Source organism: Mytilus trossulus, chromosome 6 (assembly GCF_036588685.1).
Source record: "Mytilus trossulus isolate FHL-02 chromosome 6, PNRI_Mtr1.1.1.hap1, whole genome shotgun sequence".
Classification (NCBI taxonomy): domain Eukaryota; kingdom Metazoa; phylum Mollusca; class Bivalvia; order Mytilida; family Mytilidae; genus Mytilus; species Mytilus trossulus.
The window spans coordinates 44,944,639-44,970,431 of NC_086378.1; the positions used below are offsets into that span (position 1 = coordinate 44,944,639).

The 25,793-nt window shown below is 32.8% G+C and overlaps 1 protein-coding gene across 10 annotated transcripts in view; it reads right to left on the reverse strand.

Moving 5' to 3' along the window:
- The window catches only part of LOC134721419 (1-phosphatidylinositol 4,5-bisphosphate phosphodiesterase gamma-1-like), a 90,811-nt gene that overhangs the window by 38,896 nt on the left and 26,122 nt on the right, over nucleotides 1-25,793 (reverse strand). For 8 of the 10 annotated variants that reach the window (XM_063584414.1, XM_063584415.1, XM_063584413.1 and 5 more), the window contains exons 5-19: nucleotides 24,459-24,618; nucleotides 21,348-21,397; nucleotides 20,852-20,900; nucleotides 20,256-20,357; nucleotides 19,011-19,126; nucleotides 17,816-17,901; nucleotides 16,975-17,095; nucleotides 15,861-15,946; nucleotides 10,443-10,528; nucleotides 5,981-6,044; nucleotides 5,075-5,142; nucleotides 4,475-4,489; nucleotides 2,255-2,371; nucleotides 1,394-1,563; nucleotides 508-708 (exon numbers count right to left, since the gene is read on the reverse strand). In XM_063584414.1, coding sequence (XP_063440484.1) covers nucleotides 508-708; nucleotides 1,394-1,563; nucleotides 2,255-2,371; nucleotides 4,475-4,489; nucleotides 5,075-5,142; nucleotides 5,981-6,044; nucleotides 10,443-10,528; nucleotides 15,861-15,946; nucleotides 16,975-17,095; nucleotides 17,816-17,901; nucleotides 19,011-19,126; nucleotides 20,256-20,357; nucleotides 20,852-20,900; nucleotides 21,348-21,397; nucleotides 24,459-24,618 — 1,491 coding nt within the window. The remainder of the gene's footprint in view (nucleotides 1-507; nucleotides 709-1,393; nucleotides 1,564-2,254; nucleotides 2,372-4,474; nucleotides 4,490-5,074; nucleotides 5,143-5,980; nucleotides 6,045-10,442; nucleotides 10,529-15,860; nucleotides 15,947-16,974; nucleotides 17,096-17,815; nucleotides 17,902-19,010; nucleotides 19,127-20,255; nucleotides 20,358-20,851; nucleotides 20,901-21,347; nucleotides 21,398-24,458; nucleotides 24,619-25,793) is intronic. The other 2 variants (XM_063584416.1, XM_063584409.1) reach the window with 1 other exon arrangement.

Below are 25,793 nucleotides of genomic sequence, written 5' to 3' on the forward strand. Positions count from 1 at the left end.
CAGGAAAAAATTTTAAGAAGATGTTTTTTCTATTTAAAAGGAGAGACAATAAATAAAGTTTTGTTTTTCAAAAGAGTTGGTAAACAACCAATTACCTGCATGTTTCTAAAAGACAATATCTGGAAGAAAATCAGTTTTGCCAACTTTAGAGATACTAAATAAGTTTTCATCATTAGGAGCATAAAAAATTTGACATAATGTTGTTACAGTTTTTCAAATATGGGCAAGTTAGACATGTTAGAATAAAAAGTTTGGAATACAGTACATTATTATTTTTTGTGGGTTTAAAACTTTCTGGTTTTGTCCCTTATTTGGCTTTCATGAGAATTTATTTTTATGGTTTAAAGCATGGGAAAGTAATATTCTTAGAAGGTAAAAGTTTTGTTTGGGTCTTAATTAAAGGATAAAGTATATCCATAAAATATGGAAATTAAAACTCCTTAAAACTGCTGTGCTACCTTTACTCACAACCCTGCCCTTATTCTAACATTCTAAAAACAGACGTACTCTTTTCCTTCATGACTGTTAATCTGAGGAACAGGTTCTGAAAGACGCATAGAGAAATCTTGTCCTCGCACTGGATTGTGTCTGTAGTTTGTAATAAGATCATATAAACTGTCAAATAATGCTGTCTCTATCAAGTAATATTTCAACTGCCCTAACTCTTGTTTGGTTTTAATTCTACAATGCTGAGTTTCTCCACGTCTCCTGAAAACAGAATAATATACCATTAAATATTAATTACATGGGGAATGAGACCATATGGCACAGAGGTTTCCCCATTTGAATACAACATTATTAAAGGACATAACTCAAGTACGGTAAAAGTTAATATACCAAAATTTGTACATGATCAGAGTTTGTGGTAGTATACGTATAAGTTTCATAATATTTGGTTGAGCCAAACTCAAGTTGGAAAACAGAAACCAAAACTTTATCATTTTTTCCATTTGTAAAGTTGGAGGTCATTAGGGTCTAAGCGTAAAGCAGGATTGGCCGATTTTTTTTAAGCATGCAAACTGGAATAGAATTTCAGCTGGACACAGGAAATAACATGTGCTATAATGGCAACGAGAAGTGGGATATGGGATTCTCACTGAACAATAAGCGGGATCGAACCCCCAAATGATACCCCTTATAAAGGAGCATATCTCTGCATGCTCTAGAACAGCAAGAGGTCTGTTAGATAATCTTCAGGGGAACAAAATTTTCTAAGAAAATGGGTTAAAACTTTAAATATTGCGTTTGAGTAATGCATAATCAAATTACCTTAATTTTCAATACAAAAGTCAAGTTCATTTACATGATGATCATAAATTTAAAGCAAATGCTTTGAAGAAACAATTTTCTTTTGAGACAATTTTAATTTTTCACTGTTGTAGCTGTATCTTACCAGAAAGACAACGAATAATCTCCTATAAAAGTTTCACTTTCTCTGACTAGAAAAGTACCGTCTCCAAGGTAACTGTGGTTGTTTAGCAACTCATCAGCCTTTCTTCTACCTCCTTCTAACTTGCCATGGAACCATTTCTCACTGTAATGCAATTCTGTACTGGACTGGTTCTGTAATAAGACATAGCATCAACATAAACTATTAAACCACTGTCCATGGTAAGGAGGAGGTTTAAGCACTCACAAAAATGTATGACCCAACCATTCTTAAATTGCCTGTCCCTAGTCAGGAGCCTATGGTTGTAGTTGGTTCATGTCTTTCATATTTGTTTATGTAAATTGTTTTGCTAGTTTTCTAAATTGAATTGTTTCATTTTTTTCATGTCAGGGCCTTTTATGGCCAACAATCATACAGTTGATTTTTTTCTCATTGTTGAAGGCCATACAGTTGCCTATGGTTGCTTATATCCACTTCATTTGAACTTTTATTACTTGTCTCATTGAAATCATACCACATCTCCTTTTTTATATAATCCCTGAAGATGAGATATTTCTAAATGTCAAAATAACATGAAACAAAAATTCAAATTAAATTAATCATTTGTGAGCAAATTGGTTTATACTTTGTCTTAAAGTGATTGTAAAATATGTTACTTGATTCAAAATAAATTCTACAAAAACTTAGATGCTTGCTTATGAAGTCATTAATTGTAAGGTTTTGGTCTACCATAGTTAGTTGTGTATAGTACGCAGTTGTGTATAACATGCATCCCTTTTAATCCCTCCAAAATCATGGATTTTTTTTTTTTTTTAAATCTCCATTCTCTGATATACTTTTTTACTAAAACTGACTAAAACTGACCTGTGTTTGAGATTGAGACAGTAAATCTTCATCAATCTCATCATCATTATCTTGGTCCGTTTCTTTGGTATAGAATAATCTAAATGCTGTCAAAGCAAAGAAATGAGGATGCCATACCTACAATATAAATAAACAAATTGTAACTAACAAATAAGATATGCTTAGCCTGTCTGCTACATGTATCTAGATTCACAATACACAAAAATGTTGTATCCTATTCATAAATGAAATTGACAAATATTTACAAATATAGTGTATTCATTTATGACCCAAATCTCTATTCACACTTAAAAATCAAACACGAAGTCACAGCACTCTCCCTTTCAAAGTCACAAAAACTCTATGCATACTAGGATATCTAACATATAGGAACAGGACTTGTATTGCTGTTTTTCATTTCAACTTCACAAGATAAGACTTCTTCATAAGAAATGTATAATGCATCAAAATTAAATTTTTGCTACTTAACTGCACTATTTTGTTTAAACTATAAAAGGCAGTGGTTAACTGTAGAGGATTAAGATACCATAAAATGGTACACAGGTTAAACTTGTCCTTTGATACAAAATGTGTAATTAAGATTATAAACACCCTTGTACTTTTCTGTAATGCTAAATGTATGAAAAAACAAGTAAAAATGTTGTATCAGTAAACAAGAATATGTATGCAGTTAACACCTTGCTCTACCCTCACTATCAAATTTCCATATTTAGTGAATTGCCAAATCCCTGTCAAAACAAATTTTTTATATCTACTTTAAAAAATCCACATCAGAATGAAAATGTGTACAAGCTTCTAAAAAATGTGGGTAAAACTTCATGGTAAACCATCTTTACATGATACAGAAATATAGACACTGCAATTCCCATAGGAACTCCCTTTACAACTAAAACTGTGTCACTTATATGATGAAATTTCGTAAAATTATATCCTAGAATGGAAAGTTGATATGCAAGACTATTTTATTCAAAGGTCAAAACATAGGGCTTTGCGGCATATTTTCAATATTTACTTGCCCCAAACTTCTGAGAGTTTAAACATATATCAAATTTTGTAATACCCTCCCTTCACTTTGGGTATTTCCCAGAATTCAATTGTTACCGCTACCATGTCTACTTATACTGTTTACATTCCCCAGTTATGTCTCTATGACATGAAGCATATAAATCATATCTGGGAACCAGTATGTGAACACAACAAAATATCTATGAATATTATATATTTCCATAAAAGAGTTGTTGTTAAACAGCTTTATTTACATAGTGCAACCTACAGGAAGGTCTAAAGAAAGACTAAAAAATCAGAAACATAATGACCCATATGTCATAGGAGGGTCATAAAAATTAGAATTGATCTCATTTCAGTGACTCTAGTCTGTCAATCTGTTAATTTATTAGGAGAGAGACAGTTTCTGGAAATCCTTTGTTACAGAAATAATATCTGATATTATTAATTAGATTTTGTCAAAACCATGCAAGTATTAAAATTAAAATAAACTCCTCATTCATATTCTGTAAGATTTAACAAGTGATAAAGGTTTCAATGTTAGTATGACAATAGATATTAATATAAATCTTTCAATAATTTCAAAAGTTATAGAAATTGAGACAAATCAGTAGATTAGAAATGTTGGATGTTTATTTGAGTTTAATAACTTACTTTTGATTCCTTAATTAAATAAAGACATAATTTTCATTATTTAAATTGAAAATATAATTTTGAATTCTAAAACCACAATATATATTATATTTAAAAATCAAAGTACCCGAATAAATTGATGTATTTTAAGCTAATTATTATATGAGAATTGTATAAGGGAATTATAAGGCACAAATAATAAGAAATACATTCTATTGAATGTGCATATGAACTATAGAGGAGGGTTGGGATCCCGCTAATATGTGTAATAGCTGACTATGAGATTTAGGCTATGCTCATTGTTGAAGGCCTTATGTTGACCTAAAATTGGTAATTTCTGTGTCATTTTTGTTATTTGTGGAGAGTCGTGTCATTGGCAATCATACAAATCTTTTTTATATTTTTTTCTATACAACACATCAATGTTGGTATCTTGTATCTATATTCTATACAGATGAGAGAAACCTTTTACCATAATCACAATTTTACTAGCAGACCCTACCAAAAAGCATTTAAAAAGCAAAAACAGTTTATAAATCAAGAAGAGTACACACACTGCAAAGTCTTGCCTACTTTACTCACCTTACTTTGGAAAGTCTTAAACATAAAGGTTTAACTAAAGGTATCACATAAACTAAATATTAACTGGACATTTTTAAAGATCCATGACAATGAGGTCAAGGTCAGATAAATCATGTCAGACAGACATATACACTTTACAAATATTCCATACACCAAATATAGTTGACCTATTGCTTAAGATATTGACAAGTCCTCAACCTTCTGAAATATAAAGCTTTTTTATAAATATTTTTTACTGCCTCAAAAAAATCCCCAAGACTTGCTTATTGTGATTTTAATAAACTAGATGACAATTCATGGGTGTCACTGCTGTTGCTGAAGTTCAAGGGCTATTATCAGGGATGAAACATAACAGTCGCTCAAGGAGACCAGAATTTTGGCCCTGCAAATATAATTTATCATCCTGTTAAATGTTTTGCAGTGAATCCCCTTTCTACTCTTTCCCCAAAACATAAACAAAAACTGTTTCAAAATGGAAACCAGATTGTCTAATAAATACAGGAAAATTGAAGTTAGAATTTTCAGAAACCAGTATTATAATTCATTTTAATTTACAACTGCTTTTTATTTCTAAATAACAATCACTTCATATAAACTTACAGGCTCCATAGGGTCCTCTAGATAAAGTACACCTGTTTTAATGGCAGAACTACTGATGTCATTGTCTCCTAAAATAGAAATGTCACATGGTAAGGAATAAGTCACATGACTTGTTTGAAAGGTAGTGGTACTACTGGTATTTCTTTCATAACCTAGAAACTGCATCACTGAATGTTTATGAATACAATAATTCATATGTTGTACTTTACACTTAATGTATTAAATCCATAAAGACAGGATTAGGAACAGTAAGTTACATTGAAGACACCAGAAATTTTAACTGTTCTTATTTCAGATAATTTTTGACTTGTCGATAAATCTAAATTGTAAAATAGGACGAAAATAAACAATTTACTACATTGAACATGAAGTTTTTGAGTAAACTTCTTTGATCTAAACCTCAATATTTCATTAATATTGTCATAACCTCGATTTTTTGCAATCTTAACTTTGATATTTCTGAGAATTTCTATGTTGACTATTTTAGAGATAGTTGTTCAGTGGTTGTTGTTTTTGTTAGTGTGGTTCATAGGTATTTCTCGTTTCTAGTTTTTTATATAGATTAGCCAATTGGTTTTCCTGTTTCAACTGTTTTACACTAGTCATTTTGGGGTTCTTTATAGCTTGTTGTTCAGTGTGAGCCACGGCACTGTGTTGAAGGCCGTAATTTGAATTATAATTGTTAACTTTATCTGCATTCTGACTTGGATGGAGAGTTGTCACATTGGAACTCATACCAAATCTTTTTATTCATTTTAGCAGTATAGAAGCAAAATAAGTTAAAATTGAACCTTTTAATACTTTTCAAAACATATTAACATTTTTGAAGTTCAATGGATCAAAATTATTGAAATTTCTGCAGCCTTTTTTAAATTTACATTTCCTTATAAGAATTATTAAGCTTACTTTCATCTGATGATCTGACAGTAACAAATTGGTCCTCACTTCCTTCTCGTGGTAGCTTTTTATGCTGTGAAAGAAATAGTTATGGTGTAATGTATAGGAAAAAAATAATTCAAGTGAAATAAGATTATTAAATTTTACAAAATTCAGTAAACAGACTTCCTTTTGAGAGCCGTTAAAACTCTGGATTGTGTTCAACGATGAACTCAAAAACTCACATCAAATCACAAAACATACTACTGACCATTTGGGGTTACCTTCAAACCCTACTGAGCACAAACTTAAATAATTATTGACACCATCATCACTATTCAAAACAGCATGGCCAGGTCTTCATCGTGGACGGGAATAAATCTGAATACAATACTTTTTATAGTTTACCATTTCCCCTCAAAAACGTTACCGAATCAGATAAATAAAACAGCTTCTTTGTTTTGCAGTGAATGTAGACTGTAAACTATGAAATCTATTATATTCAGTTTAGTCCTGTACATGATTACATGATTATACAAGAGTGCACACACTGAAATGTTTCACCTTCTTTACTAATCATTGATATTATGTTGATAGTCCTAAGTATAAAGCTTTATTACAACTGTCACATAAACTTAACATTAACCAAGATAGATAAAAACAAGACCAATGAACCATGAAAATTAGGTGGAAGTCAGATGAACCATGCCAGTTAGACATGTACAGCTAACAATGCTTACATACAACAAATATAGTTGACCTATTACTTATAGTTTAAGAAAAATAGACGAAAATACAAACTCAACAATGTAAACTCAACAGTGCAATGAACCGCGAAATTGAGGTCATGGTCAAATAAAACCTGCATAACTGACATATAGATCATAATATATTGCTATACACCAAATATAGTTGAGCTTTGGCATATAATTTTACATAGAAAGACCAATACTTAAAAACTTAACTTTGACCACTGAACCATGAAAATGAGGTCAAGGTCAGATGACATCTGCCCGCTAGACATGTACAACCTTAAAATCATTCCATACAACAAATATAGTAGACCTATTGCATAAAGTATGAGAAAAACATACCAAAACACAAAAACTTAACTATAACCACTGAACCATGAAAAATGAGGTCAAGGTCAGATGACACCTGCCAGTTGGACATGTACACCTTACAGTCCTTCTATACACAAAATATACTAGCCCTATTGCTTATAGTATCTGAGATATGGACTTGACCACCAAAACTTAACCTTAAAATTGAGAATGGAAATGGGGAATGTGTCAAAGAGACAACAACCCGACCAAATAAAAAAACAACAGCAGAAGGTCACCAACAGGTTTTCAATGTTGCGAGAAATTCCCGCACCCGAAGGTGTCTTTCAGCTGGCCCTTGTTCACTGATCCATGAAATGAGGTCGAGGTCAAGTGAAAACTGTCTGACAGGCATGAGGACCTTGCAAGGTACACACATACCAAATATAGTTATCCTGATAAGAAGAGAGAATTCAACATTACAAAAATTCTGATTTTTTTTTTCAAGTGGTCACTGAACCATGAAAATGAGGTCAAGGACATTGGACATGTGATTGACAGAAACGTCGTAACATGATGCATTTTTTTTTACAAAGTATGAAGCAATCAGGTCTTTCACCTTCTAAAATATAAACCTTTTAAGAAGTTAGCTAAGATCACTATCCCTGTCGAGCTTTCTGCAACAAAAGTTGCAGCCTCAACAAAAAAAGAAGATGTGGTATGATTGCCAATGAGACAACTACCCACAAGAGAACAAAATGACACAGAAATTAACAACTATAGGTCACAGTAAGGCCTTCAACAATAAGCAAAGCCCATATCGCATAGTCAGCTATAAAAGGCCCCGAAATGATACAGTTGTTTCTCCTCAGACTTGGGCATGCTGTTGAAAGTATTGGTGGCGTCCTTATTTATTCAAATTTGTACTCTGGTCAGTTTAAAGGTAACTGCAAATGTTCATTTTTTTTTACATAAATAAGGCCGTTAGTTTTCTCGTTTGAATTGTTTTACATTGTCTTATTGGGGCCTCTTAAAACTGACTATGTGGTATGGGCTTTGCTCATTGTTGAAGGTCGTACGGTTACCTATAGTTGTTAATGTTTGTGTCATTTTGGTCTTTTGTGGATAGTTGTCTCATTAGCAATCATACCACATCTTCTTTTTTATAGTAACATGATTTGTGATTTGATGTAAGCTTTCTAGATCATCATTAAACACTTTCTGTGTGTTCACAGTTCTTAAAGGAATACTTTGATAAATTTTACTGCAACTAAAATGCAAGATAACAATGCACATCTTCTTTTTTATATGATCAGTATATTTCTTTTTTTCCTCTGACCTATTATCTTAATAAGGGGAGAAAATCAAATACTTTTCCTCAGAGGGAATTTTGTTGATTACAGGTTAACTTGGTGTGGTTTCAGTATGAAATCTCAACACATCTTCAATTATCCAATGACAATTTAAAAAGAAAAAAAATATGCATAAAATTGTGCACCACATCATAAAAGTCTTCTTGTTTTGTAACCCCAATTCAAGTTATGTTTACCCATTAGTTAACATAGTTGCATATTTGACAAATGTAAGGAGGGATCAGGGAATCTACATTACATGAAGGAACAAATTACAAGTTCATGTACGATGGAATGAGGGCTACATGCATAGTGAATGAAGGTTACAATGGTTAAATGCATACGGAATGAGGGCTACATGCATAGTGAATGAAGGTTACAATTGTTACATGCATACGGAATGAAGGTTTCAATGGTTACATGCATAGTGAATGATGCTTGTTGCGTTCATAGGGTTCAGGGGGTTACAGTTCTTATTTCATGCATGATGAATCAAGCTAACCTAATAGTGGTTATATTCATTGGGGTTAATGGGGTCAAAGCTTAATGGTTACATAACTATTGGCAATTTGGGTCACAATAGTTTACTTCATAAATTGGGAATCAGGCTTAATGTGGTTAAATTCATATGGGGAACAGGAATTAAAATGGTAACATGCATCTGGAATCAGGCTTAAAATGGTTACATGCATGGGAATCAAGCTTAATATATCCTTACATGCATGGGAATCAGGCATACAATGGTAAAATTTATAGGGAATGGGGCTTAAAATGTTACATTCTTGGGGAATAAGACATAAAATGGTTACATGCAATGGAAATCTGGCTTACAATGGTTACATGCATAATAATCTGGCTAAAAATGGTTACAGGGATTCAGGCATAAAATGGCAACATGCATGGAGAATTGACCTTAAAATAGTTACATGCATTGGATTTAGTCTTAAAATAGTTACATTCATAGGGAATGGGGGTTACAATGGTTACAGGCATGCAAATTTAGGCTTATAGTGGTAAAATAACTATGAAATAAGTTAACAACCATAACATATATAAGGAATGAGGGTTACAATAATTACATGCATTGGGATGTTTTGTGAAACCATTAAACTAAGGAAGGTTACAAAACAAGACAACTGAAAAATGGTGCATATTTTTAACCTTATATGTAAACAACACAGACTCTGCCCTGATCATGCATATCTAGACACTTAAAACAATAAATAATCACATACATACGGGGTAAGTTTTCTGTGGCTTTTTAAATAAAAGGAGGCGGAAGCGCTATGAGACTTGGTGATAAATTATAGCAAGATTTTATCTAAAATCTTTGATAAATAAAGAATAGACAATAAGTTTTAAATATGAGTAAATGAAAAACAGGCCATAATCTTTATCATAGTATTAAAGTAACTTGATTATTTATACCAGTATATCAAGAGTGAACAAAACATTGTATGTGTCAGGGTTTTCACATAAATCGCTCTAGACAGATGATCCCCAAGATGCAACACAATTCAATAAAAGGGGCTTATAAAAAAATAGATGTGGCATGATTGCCAATGAGAAAACTCTTCACAAGAGACCAAATGAAACAGAAATAAACAAGTAAAAAAAAAAACCTATAAAATCTATGGATTTTCTTTATTATTCTTTAAATTCCAATTTTGTAGATTTAGTGGATACCCAAGAACCAAGAATTCCAATATCTAACAATTTAAAATTTTGTATCGAAATTTATGCAGACTTAAGCAAAACTCAAAATTAAAAATCCACAAAAATGCAAGTTTTCCTCAAACCATGAAAAATTGGTTAAACAAAAATAAATGAATCCAAAGTATGTACATATACCTTTTTGTCACCACATGTAAAAATGATGGTATATTTTCAGTAAATCCATATCCAAAATGGCACCTACATGTATATATATATCACTATTATTACTGCCTTAAAGTTTTGTCTCTTTGCCTCTAATAAGTCCTCTGAATAATAAGTTACCCTGCTCATTTTAAAAGCAGCAAGTAACACATAAAGCTTTCTCTTATGGGTTTTATATAAATCTATAAGCTTTAAAAATTGGTAGAGTTAAAAACTCACCTTGATGATAATTTTGCGCCTCAACTTGTAAGGAGAAGGTAACTTTGACATATCCAATGGTTCTACTGGATCCATTAGTAAATCCTCTGAAGAAAAGTAAACAAATGTTAGTGAAATAAGCATTCTAAGAGCATTGTTTAGCAATATATAGTCCACTACTGGTTAAGTAGTCTTTGTACTGGAACAAAATGAAACTTGATTTATAACTTGTCATGGAGTAGACTATATAACAATATCTTCAAGTGTGTCAAAAAAAGTATGGAAAACTGATTTTTTGATCGAATTTTGTAAGTTCAAGGACCATAGCTCTGCAAAAAAAACATAAAACAGGAACAAAACTCAAATATGATCTGTAACTTGTAATGATTTAACTATGTACAAATAATCAAATCAAGATCTGCATGCATGACAAAAACTAGAGGCTCTAAAGAGCCTGTGTCGCTCACCTTGGTCTATGTGAATATTAAACAAAGGAAGCAGATGGATTCATGACGAAATAATGTTTTGGTGATGGTGATGTGTTTGTACATCTTACTTTACTGAACATGCTTGCTGCTTACAATTATCACTATCTATAATGAACTTGGCCCAATAGTTTCTATTGAAAATGTTACCGGTGGTAAAAATTTACAAATTTTATGAAAATAGTTAAAAATTGACTATAAACATGATAAAGGACAATTACTCCTTAGGGGGTCAATTGACCATTTTGGTCATTTGACTTATTTGTAAATCTTACTTTGCTGAACATTATTGCTGTTTACAGTTTATCTCTATTTATAATAATAATTAAGATAATAACCGAAAACAGCAAAATTTCCATAAAATTACCAATTCAGGGGCAGCAACCCAACAACGGGTTCTCTGATTCATCTGAAAATGTATGGGCAGATAGATCTTAACCTGATGAACAATTTTACTCCTTGTCAGATTTGCTCTAAATGCTTTGGTTTTTGAGTTATAAGCCAAAAACTGTGTTTTACCCCTATCTTCTATTTTTAGCCATGGCCGCCATCTTGGTTGGTTTGGCGGGTCACGCCACACATTTTTTAAACTACATACCCCAGAGATGATTGTGGCCAAGTTTGGTGTAATTTGACCCAGCAGTTTCAGAGGAGAAGATTTTTGTAAAAGATATATAAAATTTAGGAAAAATGGTTAAAAACTGACTTTAAAGGGCAATAACTCCTAAAGAGGTCGACTGACAATTTTGGCCATGCTAACTTATTTGTAAATCTTTCTTTGCTGAACATTATTGCTGTTCACAGTTTATCTCTACCTATAATTATATTCAAGATAATAATCAATAAAAACAGCAAAATTTCCATAAAATTACCAATTCAGGGGCAGCAACCCAACAACGGGTTCTCTGATTCATCTGAAAATGTCAGGGCAGATAGATCTTGACCTGATAAACAATTTTACTCCATGTCAGATTTGCTCTAAATGCTTTGGTTTGAGAGTTATCAGCCAAAAACTGTGTTTTACCATTATGTTCTATTTTTAGCCATGGCAGCCATCTTGGTTGGTTGGGCAGGTCACGCCACACATTTTTTAAACTAGATACCCCAGAGATGATTGTGGCCAAGTTTGGTGTAATTTGGCCCAGCAGTTTCAGAGGAGATTTTTGTAAAAGATATATAAAATTTAGGAAAAATGGTTAAAAACTGACTTTAAAGGGCAATAACTCCTAAAGGGGTCGACTGACAATTTTGGCCATGCTAACTTAATTGTAAATCTTACTTTGCTGAACATTATTGCTGTTTACAGTTTATCTCTACCTATAATAATATTCAAGATAATAATCAAAAACAGCAAAATTTCCATAAAATTACCAATTCAGGGGCAGCAACCCAACAACGGGTTCTCTAGAGTCATCTGAAAATTTCAGGGCAGATAGATCTTGACCTGATTAACAATTTAACCCCATGTCAGATTTGCTCTAAATGCTTCGGTTTTTTAGTTATAGGCCAAAAACTGCATTTTACCCCTATGTTCTATTTTTAGCCATGGCGGCCGACTTGGTTGGTTTGGCGGGTCATGCCACACATTTTTTAAACTAGATACCCCAGAGATGATTGTGGCCAAGTTTGGTGTAATTTGGCCCAGTAGTTTCAGAGGAGAAGATTTTTGTAAAAGTTAACGACGACGGACGACAGACGACGGACGACGACAGACGACGACGGACGCAGGACGCCAAGTGATGAGAAAAGCTCACTTGGCCCTTCAGGCCAGGTAAGCTAAAAAGTGTGGAAAGCTGATTATTTAAGTGAATTTTTTTAAGTCCAAGGACCATTAACTCTGCACAAAATCATCAGATCGTAACAAAATTCAAACTTGATATTTTACTTGTCATGATAAAACTATTTATCATATGTTTAGTAGTAAATACAGTAGTTTTGCATATGTGATAAATAGCCTGCTGTTTAATCCATATCGCGCAACTTTGATGCGCACCCTTTATCGCATACCCTTTATCACACCCCTACCCTTTATCGCATACCCTTTATCGCACCCCTACCCTTTATCACACCCCTACTTTTTTTTTTTTTTACATAAAGTCAGTTTTATTTTTTTTTTGCTTAAGAAAAATTTTCCTCAAAATAGGTCATTTTTTTAAATGACGTCATTGTTTTGTATGTGATGTCACGAACGTCAAGTTCTTTATATTGTATGTGACGTCACGAACGTCAAGTTTTCATATTTTTTGGCACACTAAATGCAACTATAAACTAGAGGCTCCAAAGAGCCTGTGTCGCTCACCTTGGTCTATGTGAATATCAAACAAAGGAAGCAGATGGATTCATGACAAAATTGTGTTTTGGTGATGGTGATGTGTTTGTAAATCTTACTTTACTAAACAGTCTTGCTGCTTACATTTATCTCTATCTATAATGAACTTGGCCCAGTAGTTTCAGTGGAAAATATTAATAAAAATTTACAAATTTTATGAAAATTGTTAAAAATTGACTATAAAGGACAATAACTCCTTAGGGGGTCAATTGACCATTTCGGTCATGTTGACTTATTTGTAAATCTTACTTTGCTGAACATAATTGCTGTTTACAGTTTATCTGTATCTATAATAATATTCAAGATAATAACCAAAAACAGCAAAATTTCCCTAAAATTACCAATTCAGGGGCAGCAACCCAACAATGGGTTGTCAGATTTATCTGAAAATTAAAGGGCAGATAGATCTTGATCTGATAAACAGTTTTACCACCTGTCAGATTTGCTCTAAATGCTTTGGTTTTTGAGGTATAAGCCAAAAACTGCCTTTTACCCCTATGTTCTATTTTAGCTGTGGCGGCCATCTTGATTTGATGGTCGGGTCACCGGACACATTTTTAAAACAAGATACCCCAAAGATGATTGTTGTCAAGTTTGGATTAATTTGGCCTAGTAGTTTCAGAGGAGAAGATTTTTGTAAAAGATAACTAAGATTTACGAAAAATGGTCAAAAATTGACTATAAAGGGCAATAGCTCCTAAAGGGGTCAACTGACCATTTCGGTCATGTTGACTTATTTGTAAATCCTACTTTGCTTAACATTATTGCTGTTTCAGTTTATCTCTATCTATAATAATATTCAAGATAATAACCAAAAACAGCAAAATTTCCACAAAATTATCAATTCAGGGGCAGCAACCCAACAACGGGTTGATTGATTCATCTGAAAATTTCAGGGCAGATAGATCTTGAACTGATAAACATTTTTACCCCTTGTCAGATTTCCTCTAAATGCTTTGGTTTTTGAGGTATAAGCCAAAAACTGCATTTTACCCCTATGTTCTATTTTTAGCCGTGGCAGCCATCTTTGTTGGTTGACCGGGTCACGCCACACATTTTTTAAACTAGATACCCCAATGATGATTGTGGCCAAGTTTGGTTCAATTTGGCTTAGTAGTTTCAGAGGAGAAGATTTTTGTAAAAGATAACTAAGATTTACGAAAAATGGTTAAAAATTGACTATAAAGGGCAATAACTCCTAAAGGGGTCAACTGACCATTTCGGTCATGTTGACTTATTTGTAAATCCTACTTTGCTGAACATTATTGCTGTTTACAGTTTATCTCTATCTATAATTATATTCAAGATAATAACCAAAAACAGCAAAATTTCCACAAAATTACCAATTCAGGGGCAGCAACCCAACAACGGGTTGACTGATTTATCTGAAAATTTCAGGGCAGATAGATCTTGACCTGATCAACAATTTGACCCCATGTCAGATTTCCTCTTAATGCTTTGGTTTTTGAGTTATAAGCCAAAAACTGCATTTTACCCCTATGTTCTATTTTTAGCCGTGGCGGCCATCTTGGTTGGTTGACCGGGTCACGCCACACATTTTTTAAACTAGATACCCCAATGATGATTGTGGCCAAGTTTGGTTCAATTTGGCCCAGTAGTTTCAGAGGAGAAGATTTTTGTAAAAGTTAACAACGACGACGGACGACGGACGACAGACGACGGACGACAGACGACGGACGACGACGGACGCCGGACGCAAAGTGATGGGAAAAGCTCACTTGGCCCTTCGGGCCAGGTGAGCTAAAAATACAAAACACACAAATAAATACAATAATAAACAAAATATTTTTTAAAACAGCAGCACGCAAATTGTAAGGTAACTATGGTGCTTCGAATAATTGAGCAGTTCTTTTAGGTCTTTGAAACAAGTAGAACTGAAGATAACCCAGTGCTATGGATCAGAAAACAGTTCATAAAATATTATACTCTTCTGTTGAAATATATGATAAAGCGTATAATACATGGCAAAATCCGCATCACATGCCGTATCACCCGCGACCAATATCATCCCTCGGGCCTAAAGGCCCTTGGGCTGATATTGATGTCTCGGGATGATACGACATATGATACGGATTTTGCCATGTATTATTCTCTATATACCAAATATCTTATCAATATCTTCAAGGAGGAAGAAAAATAATATTTCTATGTTCTGTTTTTTCAGTTCAGTTATTTTTATACTATCAATACCTTTTAAAAAGCTAGTAATTTTGAAATGGAGTTAGTAGAGTTACGTCTGAACCAGTGAAAACTATACAAAAGATTTTATCCATTGGATGACCAGTGATGATGATACAAGGCAGAATATATATTTTGTATATATAATTCGTGTAAACAGCCCAACAATTTGAGATCTGTAAATTTGCAGAAGCAATATTTGTTCTTCCCTGGCCGTGATTTGAACTTGTGCTACTGAGATATTGTGGCACCAAATCGTCTTGCACTATGCCCAGGGTGCTAAACCATACATATATATATATATGCTAATGCTAATACAATTGTGTTCCAAATATCACTGACTTTTCAGTGCCCCTCTATTTAACTCCTGAAAAAATTAGTTTCTTTCTGGGATATTTCTAGACAAAGACTACATTTTCTACTTACCTCCAAATGTATCTTTGAAGGCCATGGCCATGTTTCTTTGTTGCCCTAATCCACAATGATTTTCTATCGACAATATTAATGGGTAACTGTAAATAGATAAGCAAAATCACTGTCTTTGTTTTCAAACATGAGGTAACTGTTGCAATCTGGGTAATATTTTTAAGTGTGTACATAAAAAATGTCTAGGTAGGTTATAAGCGTCCTATACAATGAAAATTCAACTAATGAATGCATTAATTTCATTTTAGGATACAAACAATTAATTTACCCACAGTCCTTTAGATTTTTAAATCGTCAATCTCCTAACACTGTAAATTTTTAATTTACCGTGGATTCATTATTATTTGTTGCATATCAATTTTTGTGGATTTCGTGGGAACAGGTTTTAAACACGAAATTAAATGTTCAATGAATAGCTAATTATCTATAGGCTTGTATGCAGATTTCAGCAAACCAAGAAATTAGAATATCAACCAACATGTAAGTTTTCATTAATCCACAAAAATTGGTTTCCACGAAAATAATTGAATCCACAGTATCATGAGTATAAAGGATATAAAAGAAGAAAAAGATATCACTTTCTGACATCAGACTTGGACTTCTCTTGAATTGAATTTTAAATGTACGTATTATTATGCGTTTACTTTTCTACATTGGCTAGAGGTATAGGGGCAATGGTTGAGATCTCATAAACATGTTTAACCCCGCTGCATTTTTGCGCCTGTCCCAAGTCAGGAGCCTCTGGTCTTTGTAAGTCTTGTTTTATTTTAATTTTAGTTTCTTGTGTACAATTTGAAAATTAGTTTGGTGTTCAATATCACTGAACTAATATATATTTGTTTAGGGCCCAGATGAAGGATGCCTCCGGGTGCGGGAATTTCTTGTTACATTGAAGACTTGTTGGTCACCTTCTGCTGTTAATTTTTCTATGGTCGGGTTGTTGTCTCTTTGAAACATTCCCCATTTCAATTCTCAATTTTAACAGTAAAGAAATTAGACTGTGTGTAACCATAATATGACTTTTGATTTTGATTTTTTTTTCTGTGGTTGTAAAATTAAAAAAAAACACCCTACATTCCTTTTACTTCAAATAAGAACTTTAAATTTATCTTACTCTGAAGCTGTCCACGCATGTTCTTTGATAGCCTGTATCACATCTAAGAATTTGATTTTGGACGTCAATGTGTGACCATGAAATATACTTGGGTAGCTGTCTGGACCATCCCAACAGTCCACTGAAAAATAAAATATTGTAAGAAAATTATCTTAACCATCCAAAAAGACGACTATAAAATAAAATATAATCAAATAATTGCAAACCTCCAAATGGCAACTCTGTCATCTAAATCTTCAATATTTTCATAACTGTCTAAAGATTACATAATAATCATTGTCTTCTCCATCATGCCTTTACTTACAAGCATTCCATTACACTATTCTCTTGGCACCCATGTTTTCTTACTATGGACAATTTTATCTTATATGTATAACTTTTTATTTACATCTTTAATCTAAAGTGATGAAAAAACCTATAGGTTTATTCACATTTTCAGTATCTAATAGATTCTTGGTAGTTTTTTACAAAATAGTATAGCAAAATGTTGTGATTGGTCTAAATTGTCATAAACAATTAAAAATTCAACAAATGAAGTAATGTTATTTTCATTTAGGTATACAAACAATGAAATTACACATAATCCTTTAGATATTGTAAACCAACTAATTTTTTGAGTGATTTATTTTTACTACTTTCGTGAGAAGAAAAATAATGTGAATATAAATCATCACGAAAAATTGAAAACCTTAATCTTTCCTTGTTTTAAAACTACATCAAGTAAATATGAAAATAGCAAAATTAAATAGCAGTGAAATTTTAAAGCGAAATAAAATATCTGTGAAAATAAGTTGGTTTACAGTTATAAAAATACTTTTAGGGTAATAACAATAATACTTACACTCTATACACCGACAACCCATACGCAGACATCTGACATAAGCATCTACTGATGAGTTACTGGATACCTGGTCCCCTGTTAAGTATCTGTAACAGTCATATAAGATATATGTTAAGGATCTATCTGCTAATAATTTCCTTATATTCTTGCACATTCTTTCAACTCAATGCATTAAAAATGTCTGCTAAGTATTTCAATACTTCCAAATGTATTTTATAAGAACCGCTAAAATCAATGCGGAGGATACAAAGGGAATTCTAATTTTGGACATTGGTAATTTTTAGTTGTATGACTATTTGTTGTATACAAAATTACTCCAATAAGTACATGAAGTATGTATCCATTCTCAATTCACTTATGTTCCCTGAGTGCTGATCCCTTCCGTTCCTCCCATGCACTTCCATTTTAATGGAATATTCCCTTCCTATTCTCCCATGCAACTCCATTTTAATGAAATAGCCCTAAACATATCTGACAACATATTTTGATCCTGTCCACTTTTTTTTGGTGTCTCCTACACTACATTTTTTTCTGGAACAGCCTTTGCAAATATTCTTGATAACATTACAGCTGATCATCAACCTTTGCAAGAGCCTCATGGAATACAAAACTTATATCTATATGAACTTTCTGTCAAAAATTGAAAATGTTGCTTATGCATAAATTAATTTCAAAACTTATATCTATATGAACTTTCTGTCAAAAATTGAAAATGTTGCTTATGCAAAAATATTTCTTATCAATGCTGTATCTCATCTGTACCAAAAACTTTTTCAACTACTAGTCCAAAGACCAATATCCTGACATTTTCTTATTTGTCCAAACAAAGTTTTGCAAAAACTTACTAGTCGATGAAATTTTACTATTCTGGGACATCAGACTAGTGGCTAACCGTGCAGACTGGTATCTGTATGTGGTGGTTCTTAGCATTGTGTATAAGTTTCAAAACATTTAGTAGAGGGGCATAACTCTAGAAAGTTAAATGACTCTCTGCCCAAATTCCAAATATGTCTGCAAGTTTTGATTCTTTACATTTTTTATCAGTGTCATAAAATTTAAATGAGGCAAACTGAAGTTAGTGTGTGGAAATTTAAACAAAAATGGAATGGACAGAAGAACAGAAAGACAGACAAAAAGATTAAACAATTAATGCCCTTTTGGCCTAACAGCAGGGACATATATAAAGTAGACTTACGTATTATGTGAAGATGCTATCCAATAGTTTGATAGTGGTAAATCCATATTTTGACTGACTTTATCATATTCACTGTCCCATATTGAATTTGCACTTGAAAATAAATAATCCTCAAACTGTAAAAGAAAAAAACATGATAACTATTATTAACTATTATCATACCCGTAGCCAGGGGGGTTTAGGGGGTTTGGATGAAAACAAATAAGCACTGTTAAAGTCAATGTTCTGTTCGACTTGTGACTGTTAAAGTCCAGTTTGTGAGTCCAATGAACCCCCTTTGGAAATTCCTGGCTATGGGCCTGATTATACTTGAAATAATTTTAAAAGCAAAATTCGAATTGACAAAAACCATTTGATTATTTTCTATACTTGTTAAGTAATCTTTACTGTGATCTATAATTATTATTTTCTGTGTCATTTGGTCTCTTATTAAAAGTTGTCTCATTGAATTGCCAATCATACCACATATTTCTAAAATGTGCACCACCTATAATTTTTTTAAATAGAATTTCATTCCAAGGCCCCAATAAAGGCCCCAATAAAGTCAATTTTGAAACAGCCCTGAGCTTTAAGTAAAATAAACAAGAAGCAGATCCCATATTTGACTTTTCGAACTTAAAATTAAATTATTTCATTCCCTACATATTACTATGCACCCATTCCTTCCAACTGTACAAAACCTCCATTTTGGATTTTATGTTGGCATGAGTGTTTGTAATATACTATTGAGTTCATATGTGCTTTAATACCATTTTAACTCATTTAAATACCAGTTTTGAGGCATCCAGTTATATTAATATTATAAAGAATTTCAGGCCAGCACCTCTACTTAGGGAAATCACATTAAATCGTGACAGTTATCAAATCTGTGCACAAATTAAGCATGATCAATCTCGCCCCAAATATTTGCAGATCAATACTTTGCATTCAGTAAACAGCTTATTCTTTTAAGGTGGCACCTAACACTACAGGGGTACCTAACACTACTACTCTGTAAATCAGCTACACGTTTTAATTACGTTGTGCTGTTGAAGGAATTTTAAGCTTCTCTGTGACCAAAATAAGTGTTTGTAAAACTGCTATATAACCAGTGTAATTTTCTGATAAAATGATTGGTTCAAATTTTTTGAAGTTTTTATATTTTTGTCAAAGGGTGACAGTAAATACTTAGTCAAAATTTTATGAAAATTAAACCAGCCAAATTAATTTAGGTTAAGGTGTTGATTACCACCTTAATATGTTTACCTCGTTATCTTCAAAATAAATATTTCCTTTATGTCTCATAGCATCAGCAACAAAATCAACCATCATGGTCTTCACCTGAGGCATATTTTCTGCCCAAGATTCCTATAAAAAACAACACAATATTACATTAAACATGGAAATGCAATATTTTAGAATAATATAGGTGAAAGTAAAGGTGGGTAAATGTCAATTCAACTACTTGAAACTAAAAAGAAACATGATAGGTTATCATTGAACAATATCTGATAGTCAAGTTTAATAAATAAATGTTGTGGTAGAAAATAACCAAAATATATAAATCTAAGTTTAACCCACTTGAAAATCAGGTCAGGAAGACTTGACTATCTAGGGGGTCTCATTGGGGGGTTCCAATCCTGGATCCCGCTTACTGTTTTGTCAGATTCCCGTATCCCGCTTACACTATGCCAGTAAGCAATTCTCATATTTTTGTCATTTCCTGGGTCCCGCAAGACCTCATTTCCCGTTTCATGACACAATAATTTCACTTTCACGTATCCTGCTTACAAAAAATCTGCGATCCCGCGTCATGCTTAGACCCCAATGATACCCACAATCAATTATCAAATCTTACTTACTTTTTGTTCATTCATCAGAAACTGCTGGAATTTATTAGGGGAGATGAGTCTGTAAATATACAAAAGATACATGTAGCATATATACTTAAAAAAAACTACTTATCATAATACAACAAGAACATTTAATTTTATATAATATCTGTGTCACAAGGATGGATCATATAAATTTGCCTGTATTTGACTGATTCTAAAAGGCTTTCCAAAATTTTGATACAAACATTTCAACTAAAAAAAGTTTTTTTTCCATGTATTTGGTAGGCTTAGTGATGAATAATTTCTAAAATAATGCAAACTGTGTTGTTGGTTGTCTTTTTGTCTCGTTTTTATGTTAATATTGAGTTGTTTCAGCATTTTATGGAATTGTATTAAACATTTTCATTATACTTGACTTTTATACTATTGTATGCCATGTATTTTTTTTCAATTTTATTTATGCTTTTATTTAGGATGAGGGTTGCTACTGTTGTTGTTGTTCTAAATTAAAAAGAATACTTACTTTTTAGAATTCTGATAATCAGCAAACGATTCTAAATAATTGTCAATTATCTGAAATACAGAAAACAAAATTATGAAATATTAGATGCAGAAGACAGACATACAACTCTGTTCTGATCCTTAACTAGAGGCTCTAAAGAGCCTGTGTCGCTCACCTTGGTCTATGTGCATATTAAACAAAGGACACAAATGGATTCATGACAAAATTGTATTTTGGTGATGGTGATGTGTTTGAAGTTCTTACTTTACTGAACGATTTTGCTTCTTACAATTATATCTATCATGAACTTTGCCCATTAGTAACAGAGAACTATATTTGGTAAAAATTTACATAAATTTACCAAATTAATGAAAATTGTTAAAAATTGACTATAAAGGGCAATAACTCCTTAAGGGGTCAATTGACCATTTAGGTCATGTTGACTTATTTGTAGATTTTACTTTGCTGAACATTATTGCTGTTTACAGTTTATCGCTATCTATAATAGTATTCAAGATAACCAAAAACGGCAAAATTTCTTTAAAAATTACCAATTGGAGGGCAGCAACCCAACAACCAGTTGTCCAATTCATCTGAAAAATTCAGGGCAGATAGATATTGACTTGATTAACAATTTAACTTCTTGTCAGATTTGCTCTAGATGCTTTGGTTTCATAGTTATAAGCAAAAAACTGCATTTTACCCTTATGTTCTATTTTTAGCCTAGGCGGCAATCTTGGTTGAATGGCCAGGTCATCGGACACATTTTTCAAACTAGATACCCCAAAGATGATTGTGGCCTAGTATTTTCAGTGGAGATTTTGTAAAAGATTACTTAGATTTATGAAAAATGGTTGAAGATTGACTATAAAGGGCAATAACTCCTAAAGGGGTCAACTGACCATTTTGGTCATGTTGACTTATTTGTAGATCTTACTTTGCTGAACATTATTGCTGTTTACAATTTATCTCTATCTATAATAATATTCAAGATAATAACCAAAAACAGCAAAATTTCCTCAAAATTACCAATTCAGGGGCAGCAACCCAACAACCGATTGACCGATTCATCTGAAAATTTCAGGGCAGATAGTTCTTGACCTGATAAACATTTTTATCCCATGTCAGATTTCCTCAAAATGCTTTGGTTTTTGAGTTATAAGCCAAAAACTGCATTTTACCCCTATGTTCTATTTTTAGCGGTGGCGGCCATCTTGTTTGGTTGACCAGGTCACGCCACACATTTTTTAAACTAGATACCCCAAAGATGATTGTGGCCAAGTTTGGATTAATTTGGCCAAGTAGTTTCAGAGGAGAAGATTTTTGTAAAAGATTACTTTAATTTACGAAAAATGCTTAAAAATTGACTATAAAGGGCAATAACTCCTAAACGGGTCAACTGACCATTTTGGTCATGTTGACTTATTTGTAGATCTTACTTTGCTGAACATTATTGCTGTTTACAGTTTATCTCTATCTATAATTATATTCAAGACAATAACCAAAAACAGCAAAATTTCCTCAAAATTACCAATTCAGGGGCAGCAACCCAACAACCGATTGACCGATTCATCTGAAAATTTAAGGGCAGATAGATCTTGACCTGATAAACATTTTTATCTCATGTCAGATTTCCTCAAAATGCTTTGGTTTTTGAGTTATAAGCCAAAACCTGCATTTACCCCTTTGTTCTATTTTTAGCCGTGGCGGCCATCTTGGTTGGTTGACCAGGTCACGCCACACATTTTTTAAACTAGCTACCCCAAAGATGATTGTGGCCAAGTTTGGATTAATTTGGCCAAGTAGTTTCAGAGGAGAAGATTTTTGTAAAAGATTACTTTAATTAACGAAAAATGGTTAAAAATTGACTATAAAGGGCAATAACTCCTAAACGGGTCAACTGACCATTTTGGTCATGTTGACTTATTTGTAGATCTTACTTTGCTGAACATTATTGCTGTTTACAGTTTATCTCTAACTATAATAATATTCAAGATAATAACCAAAAACAGCAAAATTTCTTCAAAATTACCAATTCAGGGGCAGCAACCCAACAACCGATTGACCGATTCATCTGAAAATTTCAGGGCAGATAGATCTTGACCTGATAAACATTTTTACCCCATGTCAGATTTGCTCTAAATGCTTTGGTTTTTGAGTTATAAGCCAAAAACTGCGTTTTACCCCTATGTTCTATTTTTAGCCGTGGCGGCCATCTTGGTTGGTTGACCGGGTCACGCCACACATTTTTTAAACTAGATACCCCAATGATGATTGTGGCCAAGTTTGGTTTGATTTGGCCCAGTAGTTTCAGAGGAGAAGATTTTTGTAAAAGTTAACGACGACGGACGACGACGACGACGGACGACGACGGACGACGACGGACGACGACAGACGACGACGGACGACGACAGACGACGACGGACGACGGACGCCAAGTGATGAGAAAAGCTCACTTGGCCCTTCGGGCCAGGTGAGCTAAAAAGTTTAAGCGTTGTATTAAGGCATGGTAGGGACCCAGGTGTGTACTTTCAAACAGGAGTATCCACCTATAGAATCAAACGAAGAAATCAATTATATTTCAACTGTACTTGACAGCCACTCATTAAATAAATTTCAAAGTGCCATTTTTGGTCTCTCAATCAACAAACTTGCCTGTTTATAAAGTTTTAGAATTTATAAACAAACAAGTGACATAAACTTCAATTTGTTGAAAGCATGCATTACAAAGTAAAAGAAGAAGAGTAGTAACCATAATTTTTTAAACAACATAACCTTCTGTCTGTAAATAATTTGACATTTAGCTGAGAAAAAATGAAAGTAAGGATTTTTTTTTAATGTAAGCGAGATATAATGATTTGTAGTTGTAGTTCTCTTCGCCAATGGAAAAAGGGAGGCAGCATAAGGTGTAATCCTGAAATGCAGAAAAGAAAAAACTTTTTTTTCAACGATCCAGAAAAATAAATCATTAATTTGAGAGGTCCAATAAGTGTTAATCTTGAATTCCTGGGAAAAGTAAAGACCTTATCCCAAATTCCTGCAAATATAGTGGTCCTATCCTAATATTTCATAAAAGATTATTCCTCCCATAATAAATGTACATTTTTACAGTATAGATTTAAGTGTTCTTACCCATGGCACATGTATGATTTTCTTAAATAACAAGATGAAGTACTGGTACGGTATTGACTCGGACATTTTAGCAACTTCCTGGAACTTGTCTCTCAAATCTTTGTTATTGATCTTACAATTTATTTTCTGCATCCAGGCTTTAAAATGCTTCAATGTTACTCTGTAAAACATACAAAATCAATTACAAAAAACTTTAATTTCTCTTAAAATTAATTTCCTGATAATAACCAGTTTAATTTTGTATTTACATTGTATCATAGATTAAATATATTAATTCAGTGTATATTCACTTGTGTTAATATGTCTTTTGATTGAGTTACTGTAAGCCATTTCAATTAATATTTTATAATGTGTTTCTATGTTGTGATGTTGCACTATTGTTTCAAATAAGGGTGAAGGTTGGTACCTATTTTAAAAAGTTTAAACCTCTTGCATTTGTTTGCACCTGAGTCCTAAGTCATGATTCTTATGTTTAGTAGTTGTCTTTGTTGATGTGGTTCAGGAGTCTTTTTTGTTTCTCCTATTCTTATATAGATTAGATTGTTGGTTTTCCTGCTAGAATGGTTTTACACTAGTCATTTTTTTTAAATGACTTTTGATTGCTGTCTGATTGTAGTATGTCATTCAATTCCTTTATTTACTGAATATTACTTGTTTCATCTGTATTTTAATTTAAATTTTAAATTTTAATTAACATAAAATTAAATGTAAATGTACCAGTTTTCTTGCAATGGATTCTTTATCTGCAGTGGCGGATCCAGAGGGGGGAGGGGTTACAGGGGTTGGAACCCCCCTTTTATTTGGCAGATCAATGCATTTGAATGGGGACATATAGTTGGAACCCCCCTTTGTCCCGGGTTTATTTGGCCGATCAATGCATTTGAATGGGGACATATAGTTGGAACCCCCCTTTATCCTGGGTTGGGAACCCCCCTTTTTTAAATGGCTAGATCTGCCCTTGATCTGTGCTATTCTTTGTACTCACAGGTTAATCTTTATCATCTTTCTCTATAGTTCTATATTTTTTTATTTTTGCTTGATGTTTTGAACCTTAACAAGTTCTGTAGTATTGAGGTAAAATGCTAGTTTTGTTAGTCAAAGATATAATTAGTAACACAGTGTGCAATTGTCCTAATACCAGAATTTATGAGGTCAATAAAATACAAATCGGATGAGGCGAAGTCAAACCAGTTATGAATTTTATTGACCTGATTAAATTGTGTGTGTATTAGGATAACAATGGATAATTGCACACTGTGTAATGAATTTATCCTGATCTTTTTATATTACGAATATCAACAAGTTTTTGTTCAAATATTGTTGAAATATTGGTCA